At 37.1% G+C, this 12426-nt stretch overlaps 1 protein-coding gene across 1 annotated transcript in view; it reads right to left on the reverse strand.

The window, feature by feature from the left end:
- The window catches only part of HMCN1 (hemicentin 1), a 1072905-nt gene that overhangs the window by 292126 nt on the left and 768353 nt on the right, over positions 1-12426 (reverse strand). Inside the window, exon 69 of the mRNA XM_085601687.1 lies at positions 8304-8500. Coding sequence (XP_085457813.1) covers positions 8304-8500 — 197 coding nt within the window. The remainder of the gene's footprint in view (positions 1-8303; positions 8501-12426) is intronic.

The following is a 12426-nucleotide window of genomic DNA, read 5'->3' on the forward strand; positions in this document are numbered from 1 at the left end:
TTGCTGGAGACAGTTCTCAAGACAGTCAAAGCTCTGATCCACTGAGTCAAGATCCACTAGGACAACCAATTGTTGAAAATGAAGCAGCAATCGCCGTGAATAAGGTGGAAACAGCAATGCATCAAGCTCAAGAAGATATTATGGACTTAGCCAACTTGGAAGAACAACTAAATGTTGACCAGAAAGAAATATATCAGCAAGTGAGACAACAGATTGACCATGGATTTCTTCATGAAAAGAAAGAATGCACATGCACCTCATTTCAACCTATACAAATGTATGTGAGTGGACAAGCTGGAACAGGAAAAAGTTTCTTAATTAAAGTAATTACCAGTTATCTACAGAAAACAACGGACTCACATTTGTCTTGTGTTGTAACTGCTCCAACTGGGTTGGCAGCACACAACATTAAAGGAATTACATTGCATCGTTTACTTATGCTACCTGTGGAGCATGAAAACAAATTGGAATATCACAAGCTATCTGGAAAAGCTTGGTATGAAGTTTCAAGAGTGCTAAAGAAAATGAAACTTCTGATTATTGATGAGGTAAGCATGGTCTCAAACTTAATGCTTGCTTTTGTACATTTAAGAAAGCAGCAAATTCTTAAAACAGAGTACGATGTGTTATTTGGAGGAAAACATGCCATAGTTTTTGGAGATCTACTGCAACTTACTCCCGTAAAAGGACAACCGGTATTTAAAACACTTGGGAAGTGATGGAAACGTTAACATTTGGTCATATTTTGAGTACAAAGAACTCACTAAAAATATGCGACAGGTAAATGATGCTGAATATGGAAGTATTCTTCAAGATATAAGAATTGGAGTACTGACAGAACATGGCAAACAAGTTTTGCAAAGTTGACTACTTACAAACTTGTTTCCAAATGAAAATATAGTTCCTGAAAAAATATATAAAAAAGTTGCAGAAAATAATTCTATAATCTGCTTAATGCCAACAGTAAGTGAGTGCTCTATTTTCAATGAAGAACTTTTGAAGCTAGAAAATGAAGAAGTAATAAAAATGGAAGCCATTGATAAAATAGAGCATGAAGGAATCACTATTATTTTGACGGAAACATTGAAAACAAAATTGGATTCTTTAGAAAAATCTATTTCTAAAACTGCAGGTTTAGAAAATAATTTTTATGTATGTGTAAACTGTCGGGTTATTTTGCGGCGTAATTTGGATGTGGAAAAAGGTTTAGTGAATGGAGCAATGGGAAAAGTTGTTGATTTTGTGAATTACCAAAAAAAGGATGGAATTGAATGTTTAAAATCAAATTTGATCAGATTGAAGAAGTGAAACAAATCTGCTCATTTTTTTCTTGTTAAAGATTTGTATGTATGTAGAGAACAGTTTCCTCTTTCTTTGGCATATGCAGTGACTATTCATAAATCTCAAGGATTAAGTGCAGGCAGTTCTTTGGTGAACATTGGAAGTACCGTGTTTAAAGAGGGTATGGCATATGTTGCTTTGTCCCGAGTCAGAACTTTATCTGGTTTGTTTTTGATTGATTTTGATGAGTCAAAGATTACTGCAGATGCCAACTGTGTAAAAGAGTATAATAGGTTAAGAAGAGCGTATGCTCCCCATTTAGGGCAATATCCTGTATTTGAAAAGCGTGTGGTAGGTCGAAAAAGAAGATATGATACTATCTGTAGTGAAGTTATAGAGATGGAAAAAAATCAAGATAATGTTGAGGTTGCAAGCAAAAAGGAAAAGGACACTGTTGAAGAGATTGTTGGTTATCAGTTTGAAAATAGTTCTGGTATCAACTGCTATGCTAATGTAGTGGTCAATGTTGTTTTTTTTCCAGAAAGTTTGCAACAGCAAATTGTGGAGAATCGGGAAAAAAGATTTTGTTCCTTGTTGCATTCTGTTTATGAAAAATGGAGAACTGATAAAACTAAAATACAAAGCGTTTCTGATATTCGTAATCTTTTGGATATATGTTCTGGTTCTACACAATTTACGCAGAATATCCAACAAGATGCTCAGGAATTTCTAATGTATATGCTTACCATATTGGAAAATGAAGGCATAGAAATTGAATATCTTTTTGGCCTTCGTTATAAATGGGAACATCAATGTGAAAGTTGTGTGTTTACATGTAGCACTGACATAGACACTGAAAGATTTATATATTTGACATTACCAGACTGTAACTTTCAACAAACTAGTTAAAGCAGCAAATCAGAACATGGAGTGTAGCCAATGCAACTCAGAAATGTTATCAACATTATTTATACAAAGATATGGACAATATATAATTTTAATGATGCAACGTTGTACAGCTGATGGAAAAAAATTGGAAACTTTAATGAAAAAATTTGTAGCAAGTCAACTATCAATATCAGGAAGAACTTTTGTAGCAGTAGCAATAATTTTCCATGATGGTCCTTCTACAACATCTGGACATTACACTGCCTATTTAAAATGTGATAATGGATGGACATATTGTAATGATGCTCAATTGGATTTTAAACAATGTTTTCCTTGCGAATTACCAAATTCCTACCTAATATTTTTAAAGCCAAAGTTTTAGGAACATAATTCAGCCTATTAGGAATATGTTAAAATGTCCTAATATGATTACTATTGGACAATTTCAGTTTAAAGGATTTCAGCAATACCATTTGGCCCAGAGGAAAGGTATAATTTGAATTATGGACTTTTTGTTGCACATTCTCACAGCATATATTTTTTAGAAACATCTCTTACAGTATACAGAAATCATAAAAAGAATTCTTTATTGAATCATTATTTGAGTACTTTCAGATTCAAGTAAAACAAATTGCTTAGAAGGAACCATTTTAAATATATGCATGATTTGTATGATAAGGTTTGTTATTGACGATGTATGAATAATTGTTCATTGTATTATTTGATTTCTTTCATATTCAAGTAAGAAATTTCTCTTAGAAGAAAGCTTTTTACATATGGGTGATTTGTATTATATGGTTTGTTATTGAGGATGTAGTTTTTGTGGAATATTCAAAAACAGTGTGATATATGATAAATATGTTATATATATAAAAAAAAAATTTAAACTATCTAATTGATTGTTTTTTTTTGGCCCGCTGTTATGTGATGAGTACGATTGAAATCACTGTTTGTAGTGAAATTCAATATATTCTGAGAACAGCAAAAAAGGCACAGAAAATAATTTAACAAAATGTTACAATAATGTTGTGTTGTAAAAAATATATCATTATATATTATAACTGTATTTTTTCTTCTCTTTCACAGATACTAATTCTAACATTTGACATTTTCCGAAATGTAAATTATAAAAAACAACTCAAAAAAATGTGTAGCAATTTTTTTCTATTACAGTGAAAGTAAGTTTAACTAAGTATTAATATGCACAATGGGCTGTGTTTCCACACTGGTGAAGAAAGGAGGGATGGACGGAGTAGATATGTGTGGAAAGATGCTCAGTGGGCGTTTTAAGTTATAGGATAAAGTTAACATGAATACTGAGTGTCGCTGGGGCCAAGTAACCCACCAGATATGTGCAGAAAGTGCCAAAGATTTGCATTGGAGAGAGGTATAAAATGGGACATGGTTTCAGAGCACCTCAGTGTAATGCAGCTGTATGGTGTTCAATAGAGAGACATGGAGGGTTAGTAGGGCCCAGGGACTTTCAGAATTAAAAGACACTAAATTCCTCAACTTAAAACACGTCACAGAGTGTGTTCACAGATGTGTCATCAGGCTCCATCCCTTCCCTTCACCACTCTAAAAACATGGCCTATAACTTTGCCAAAACCTAAGTACTTACAAATGTAGCTTCTTCTCTCTTTGCAGTACTGAAGTTACTCTATTTATTAGTCATATAGTTAAGGATTGGCCTAGCCATTAACCCTAGTACAAGTTAATTTCTTTATATACTATGCAAGCAGATCTGCAAGAAGCTACAAAGTATTAATACAATCTTCAAAACACCAAGTTTATACCTATGTAGTTTTGGAATCTCCCTGTCATAGGATATCATGTGACCTGAAAAAAAAAAGATTTGACTGGTTCATAATATTTTCCATTGTACCTATTGAAGGACTGCAATCTTTTCAATCATTCTTCTTTGAGCATCTTTGGAGACAATACTCTGTGCTTACCTCCTATCATTCTCGTGCAATTTTTCAAACAATGTACTACCAAAATGTTCTTATTGTAATAGTCTGCCAATACCTTAGCACTTATGGGGTAATTTTAGAAGCATCCTGGGCCAGAAATATGTCACTTTTTGTAACATAGTTATAGCGCAAGACACTCTTTCATATTTACAAAGAGAGGAAAAGGCACTCTGTGTACCTTTTCTTCTCCATGTAAATACGACTTCATCATACACACCACTTTGCGTTGAAAGGGCGTTCTATAGGTATTGCTGTGCGTGATTGCACAGAACACTCATAGAACAAGACACATCTCCAGATTTATCATAAATCATAAATCTGGACATGTGTGTGAATGCTGCACCATCCTCCAATTGGTGTAGCAAGGCACAACAAGGAGAATTGTTTTCATTTCTCCTAATTTTTTCTCTTTCAATATATGCTACAATGCTCAGCATACATTGAAGGAGAAAAATGCCTTTACTGATTGTTTTTGTGCAGGAAGGTGTGTCTTCCTGCACAAAAACAAACTTCATACGACACAGATATCCTTGCACCATGGTACAAGGGTGCCTGTGTCACCACATGGCTGCAGTTTAAGCAGCAGTGCAGAGGGAAGCATAGACTTGCAACATATTTATGTACATATGTTGCATCCCTGTGCTTCAGAAGTACCACAGCACACTGCAGCTAAAGAGCTTACAGTGTGATGCTGCAGCACTTCCTCATAGTTCTGCACTTATACATTCACCATACACTACTAATGCATTCTTTCAGTCAATTATGCACTACAGATACATTCATCTAAACTTTCACACACTATCATACAAATATAGCTCTTTTTTAACCAGAGATTTTTTTTTCTTTTTTTTGTTTTATATATTTTAGTTGATTTTCTGAACAATTTTTTTATTTTTTTTGTTTTTTTTCAAAAGGAAAAAAAAGAGAACTGGAGGAACAAAACAATGAACTGCAGGGAAAAAAATAAACTCTAGCACCGATGGTTTTCTTGCAACCTGCAAATTAAATCCACGGACTGCTCTCCATAACAGAGCAGTTTGTTGCACTTCATGCAGTGCACCTTCAGGGTGGCACATTGTGGATGTATGTCCAGTGTTCTGTAGAGGCAGACGTCCCGGAAGTACTGGGTACTGCAGGTGGTGGAATAACACGCATTCTTCTACACTCCTTGCGCGCCAGGTTGACAGGATGCAGAGTTTTTAGATGTTTCATCATACTTGCGGTCCCGCAAGAGTACTTTTTGGTGGGATCTCCGCGTGACAGGACCCTTTGGCAAATTTTGCATGTCACTTTGATGGCATTTGTTTTATTTTGTCCCTCTGGAAATGTAAAAAATTTCCAAACAATAGAGGTGTACCTCTCAGTGCGTGGAGGTTCAGCCACAAATTCATCATCTGATGAATGATCAGATTGAGATGATGGCTGCTGTCCTGAAGCCATTATTTTTTAAAGGAAATCAATACTAAGTGTGCACTTAGCAAAAAAAAGGTTCTTCAAAGTTCAGAGATGCTCCTCCAACGAAGGTCTAAGAAGAATGATTGAAATGGGTGGGGTCCTTCAATAATTAGAATAGGAAGTCTAATGAACCAATCAAATCTCTTTTTTTCAGGTCACATGGGGTCCGCGCACCCTGCGCATAGGCAGCACGCACCCAGCGCGACTTTGCGAAATCACATTAAAAACTAATATACGTTTATTAAAAGTAAAAATATATTATTTTTATGATTAGCTCAGATTATGTCTTGCCTTAAAATTTATATTAAATACATATATATATCTTTTGTGACACTAAACAATTTTGCGGGACTCGCGCACTCACCGCGTCAAATACATATATAACATCACGCGGAAGCGTGCAAGCGTAGCGTAACGTAAAACGTATGCGTCACGTATGCACTTGAAGTCGCGTACGGGTCGCATAGTAATCGCGCAGGAAGATACGCAGCCATCGCACACCCTACGCGGATCCTTCACAACAATCGTAAAATGGTGGCTAGGTTCTGCGCAGTGATCGAGAACGGTACGCGTTGGGTGCGCAACTTCCAAAACTTAGAGTTTAAATATTTTTTTTATTTTTATTTTTTTATTTTACATTAAAAACATGTAATGTAATTAAAAAAATAAAAATATGTGTAAATAAGAAGTTTAAAAAATGTAGAAAAACTGTATAAAAAACTAAATATAACAATTAATATATTAAAAAATTATGATTTAAAAAACCTATGAAATTCACAGAAATTAATCTTTGTCAGCATGTATGAGTAAATTTATAGGTAAGTGTTTAGATGTGTGTGTAGATCTAGGAATCACTGAGTGGGTTTTTAGAAACTTATATTGGTGGGCCAATGGTTTCAAATATGGTACTCCATATTTTATAATGAGTGATGAAAGGTTATACTAGTGTATGATGAGTTGTATCAGATTGTCACGTGGATGATGTCATCAGTGATGTCATCAGTGATGTCATTTGAGATGTCATCAGTGATGTCACTGACCATGTCATGAATGATGTAATATGTGACGCCATCAGCAGTGGATTGCGGGCACGCGATTTATAGTTAGTAGAACTAACTATAACGGAGGAATTTCAATGGTTTTGTATGAGTGAAATGTCCAGCTAACTATAACACCCCTGAAACCTATGGTGTTTTCAGTGAATTTCTAATGTTTTTTAAATGCTGATTCCTAACTATAACATACCTGAAACCTATGGTTTTTTCAGTGAATTTCAAAGGTTTTTTAAATGCTAATTCCTAACTATAACGCCCCTGAAACCTATGGTTTATTCAGTGAATATATATATATGTATTTTTTTTAAGGTAGGTGCGGGGAGATTACATGATTTGCGCAGACTCACAGGATGTGGAGTCAACCCCTAGGCTCATACCTTGGTTTCCCAGCTCCAAAGTCGGCAGTCTAGCTGTGAGCCACATCCTGTAGCATACAGTTTGAAAAAACATTTTATAAAGCAAAACAAATACGGGTTTCATAAACACAAGTAAATAATAAAATAAGCAAAGCATTGCATAAGTGAGTTTATGTATACACCCACTTTTTACATATAAGAATAAACTTGTTAGGGGCTTAAAAAAAATCCTGCCAAATCTTGGCAGTGTACGCAAGTATTAAACAGATTACTGAGAATCGCTGGGAACCTGAGGCCAGCAGACCATCAGGCCGGTGTGGGGCAGTGAGACAGTAACACACTTTTGTTGAAAGAACCAATAAAGAACTCTGCAAAACTCTGCAAAAAGAACTATTATTTCAAACACTGCACAGCTCTACAAGTAAATATTAAACCGGGAACTTCACTACATACCACATACACTCCATAACACATGGATAAAAGACATTGTCATTTACAACGCCATTTACAATGCCAATAGCTCTAACTTAAGCGAATGCGAGACCTATTGCATTTCCAATGATTGTTACACAATCTGGCTGGACATGACGGAGTAATTATGTTGCAGCCATTTTGATTTTCCGTTTTGTTTTTTAATTAAAGGGACCATCCAATGTAGAGAAAAATAAACAGTTCTCTTTAGCTAGTCCTGCATCTAACAATCTCCAGCAATAGGCATTTTAGAATATTGTTTTTATTTGATAATGTTGGATGGGGTTTTGCGAATATTGTGATAGTATTAATTGGATGTCCCCTTTAGTTCTTTGTATGAGAAGATGCCTGGTGACTCATTGTATTTCGCTGATGAATAGCTTAATAGGGCCCGAAACCATGGTCGTTTATATATTGAGAAATTGATTTCTCACCACCATGTTATGTTTCACTAATTATATTTTTGTTCTTTAGGAGTCTTATTGTCTGCTTTGAAGCCTACACAATATTAGTACTAATTTTAATCTGCATTTTATACTTGTTATGGCAAGGGAAATAACACTTCTTTACAAGTACATGTCATATGTGCTAATCACAAAGTGAGCACATATAACCAATTGTTCAGAATTCTTAAAACAAGCCCAGACAAAAAAGCATTTTGAAACATAGTGAACTATTATTTTCTGTGAATAGTAGAGCAGGACAATAATTACTCATCTTTTATGGAGCTCAAATTCGAAGTCCAAATAAATGTATGAATACAAAATTAATGGAACGCTATGGAATATGGAACAGGGTTATTTTGAAAGGTGTGTATCCATTACCTGAACACTTGCTATGCGAAGCATTTCACCACCTCTGAGGATGTGGATATCATCAGTTTGAGGGAGCGGTCGTCCATCTTTCAGCCAGGTGATTTTGGGTGGTGGGACACCAGTAGTAGAGCAGATCAGCTCCAAGGGGTTGTTGACAATCACAGAGATCTCTTCAGGAGAACCTGATCCATTTATATGAGGAGGATCTACAAGACAGAAATAAAAAGCATGCTGAAAGTTTATTCTCATCTGGTAGAATACAATCAATTAATAACTTTCCAATCACCTAGGGCTAGGACCAGAATCCCCATACTGGACCTCCGGCGGGAGCTCACACCTCTGATTGGACTGCTGGGCTATGTGAAGGAGGTCCCTCCCAAGCTGCGTAAGTTAACTGTGCTTATGTTGCTGCTGACTAAGCACAAGTGGCAATACTTTGGCATGCTGCCCGGTTCCACTAAAGGATGCCCGGCTTAAATATGTGGCGCACTGTCAAGATAACATAACAGGGAACTGATGCCAGCGCGATTGCGCCCTAGAGACATTTGGGCCCCTCTGGAGAGATACATGAGCGTGCAGGCAAGAGATAATGGGAATGTTGCCCCTGGGGCACAGGAGGGGGATTAGGGTATGTTGATGCTATTGACTGTGGTGAATAAAAGGAGGCGGCACAGAGTTGCCACATGCTACTGTAGTGTCCCTACCATTGTGTTTGGTGTCGTGCTAGCGGGGCAAAAACCAGCACAGGTCTCACTGAGTAGCTGATTCCCCCTCTCTCCCCTCCTCGATTTAAAGTACATTCCTTGATCTTACTGGATGAGAATTTTAGTTATTGAAATGGCACCAGCTTCACACTATGATACACCTGTAAGAACATTGCAGCTAAAAGCCTTATATGTCTACTGTCATACACTTGAATTTAAAATGGCAATAAAGAAAAACAAGAATCCCCATATGGTTCTAGATGGGGAAAATGTTTATGACTCAATCCACTTCAAACTCACAAATTTTAACTGTGTTTTTAACTGTGTCTGGAATCCTGGTCAAGATTAAATTGTGTAACCCAAATGGGTTCTAATACTGCAACTCTCATCCAGAAAAAGACAAATAGGTGAACATACTCAGTCATGTGGGACATCAGTGAAACATCAACAACTAGGGAGAGAAAGACCGGGACATGTGGTTGCTGTTTCTAGACTGAAATCTGATTTGTAAAGAATGTTGCTATTTTCAGAACTCAGATCTAGCTTTGATGTTTCACTGGGACTTCTTGTCTTGGGTCTTTCCACTGGTTGAAAGCAGGGATAAGTCATCTGTTGACCATCTATAGACGGTTATATGTTTGCAGAGTACTGTCAGGGACTGGCGAGGGGCATTTCACTCTATACAGATTTCTACTTAATTAAACGTTCACGTTCTGTAAGTTCCGTAACTGCTGAATTATGCATAATTTCAATTTAATGTGCACCAGCTGCTAACTCTAAGCTTTTCATTTCCATTTATAGACTTGACAATTTGGTAGATGCAAAATATACGTACGTGCGTGGACAAGGTCTATGTTTCACACGCATACACTGTCTTACGATTGAATATGTAGTAATGCTAGCAAAACATTTTATCAATATATCACATATTTCTATTTCTTCTTTTTTATTTGCATGCTGTCATTTTCAGATGTAAACTGGTAACAATTTGTACAGACAGGGATTAGGTAGGGACATATCGTTCACATGATAATACAACATCTGTAGTTTATGCAAGACTCCCTAAAGTCAACAGAGTAAGTGATTTGACACCCAGATGTGCACTACTCTGACTGCTGTGGATGGGAGTGCCAAAGAAGCAACACATTCATAATACAAAACCTATGAACCATATTTAAAATGTATTTGTATTCACTTGCTATTGATAGTAGCTGTGCTTTTATTTGAATACTAACCAGGGCCGGCTTTAGTGCTGGTGGCGCCCTGTGCAACAATATTTGTTGGCGCCCCCCAATGACCACCTCCACCACGGATTCTCTCACTAGCACCCTTTAACAGTGACCAAGTCTCCATAACCACACTCTCTCAGATGCATTGAATTAGTTATATAGCGCCACTCATACCATTGTAGGGTATCTGAGCACTTTGCATCACATCCACATTACACTGAGACAATCAATCATACGTTTGTAAATCAGTGTATAGGAAATGTTACAAAAGCCAAAGGACTAAAAGTGTAGGAGTCACATGTCATCCATACTGGTCAGTATAGTTTAAGAGTGATTGGTGTGGAGAAGCACAAACTCAGAGTCGAAAAAGAAACCGCATGTATGGAGTTTTCTTTAATAATAAGAATCGATTTGCCAAATTAACCCTTTTTGCAACATTAATCAATGTTCTAATAATGTATACTTTGCAGTGTGCATGCAGTTCTAGGATGAAAGTTAATAGCTTACTATTCTATATTAGGACTTTAAGTTATAAATTGCAAGTAACAAAAGGATGCCTCTTTTGAAAGCAGTAACCTGCTGATCTGTTTACATCATATGCACTACTTGGTGCACGTTCTTTGCAGCAGGCACATTAACCCTCTACACTAACTTCACCGAAGTCAAAACCTCAACTATACAAAACGCTGATCTCTCTCCAGGAAGATAATTAATCACACGAGTTATCTTGACATTTAAGTGGGGCCTGGTAATTGCCAGAGGAAAGAAACGCTGCAGCAGGTGCTTCAAAAGCATAATAAACTTTCAAACACGGCGCCCCCAGGAAGACAGCACCCGGTGCGGTGGCACCGGTCGCACCGCCCTAAAGCCGGCCCTGATACTAACAGCTATCTGTGAATAAATGTGAGCTTGTTGCCTCAAGGAGAATGGCAAACTAATGTAGGGCATTTTTTGTTTATTCTGTTCATATCTTGTACCTTGATAAAAGTGTATGATTGCACAAACTAGTAGTAGAGAAACAAAGCCCAAGAAGTTAACCTGTCCATGTATACAACCACTGTGCAATAAAATGGAGAGAACATTTGTCTTGTTTGGAGTTGATAATGCACAGGACCTCATAAAGAGTTATGGCAATGAATTTCTCTCTTGAATCACTCCTCAGTTAATAATTAACTGATTGAGTTTCTGGTCCAACTACTATTAGAACCCCAAGAATGGTACATCATTGTCACTTGCACCAATGCCATGTTGAGTCCTCTACTCAATAAAGTTGAAAGAGGGCTAACTAACATGAACATTTAATGTTCAGTTATATACATATCACACAAATCTCAGAACAAGCTTCACACCAATGCTTGCAGTATTTTGATGAAAAACAAAAAAGGCGCAGGAAGATCAAGCAAGCTGCCCGACTGAATTTCTGTTCTAACACCACAGTTTTAATGGTTAAACTACATACATTTTACGAACCCAAAATTGAATATCCACTACTAGACCACACCTCTTCCACTAAGACACACTGGCTCACTAGCCCAAGCCTACTTCACTAGAACATGGCTTTGCCCTTTAGATCACATCCCCACCCATTAGACCACACCTTCTATACCAGATTACACCACAAGATTCCTCCTCCAACTGCTAGACCACAGTCCTTCATGCTAGAACAAACCTCCTAACCATTTGCCCAACCTTACAAGTCTACTCAGCCGACACCTATTCTACTAGACCAAGCCATCTCTTGTAAAATTAAAATCTTCATTGACCGGCCCCAAAATATATTTTGTGTGTGCTAGACATTGCTCATGTCTTCTGCTCTTTATCAGCCAGTTGTCCAGATATGGACAGACACCAATGACTCTGTTGTGGAAGTGTGCTACAACCACTGGTAGACATTTGGTAGACACCTGCGGGCTGCCATGACCCCAAAGAGTAACACTTTGAACTGGTAAGGGTAATACTTTGAACTGGTAATGTTGTCCATTTACCACAAACATGAGGTAGCGATGGGGCTCCGGTAGATGGACATGAAAGAGAAGGCCTTGAGATCATATGATCTCCTGTGGAATGCAGTGCTTGATGTGTTGAAAGACTGTAATTTTGAAGTGTTCTGATACTATGTAATGATTGAGAAGCCCAAGGTCTGGTATTAGCCTTGGTGTTTAGTTTATTGGGGTATTTGGAAGCATAGAGAATTTGAGA

This window comes from Triturus cristatus, chromosome 4_2 (genome assembly GCF_964204655.1).
Source record: "Triturus cristatus chromosome 4_2, aTriCri1.1, whole genome shotgun sequence".
Taxonomy (NCBI): Eukaryota; Metazoa; Chordata; class Amphibia; order Caudata; family Salamandridae; genus Triturus; species Triturus cristatus.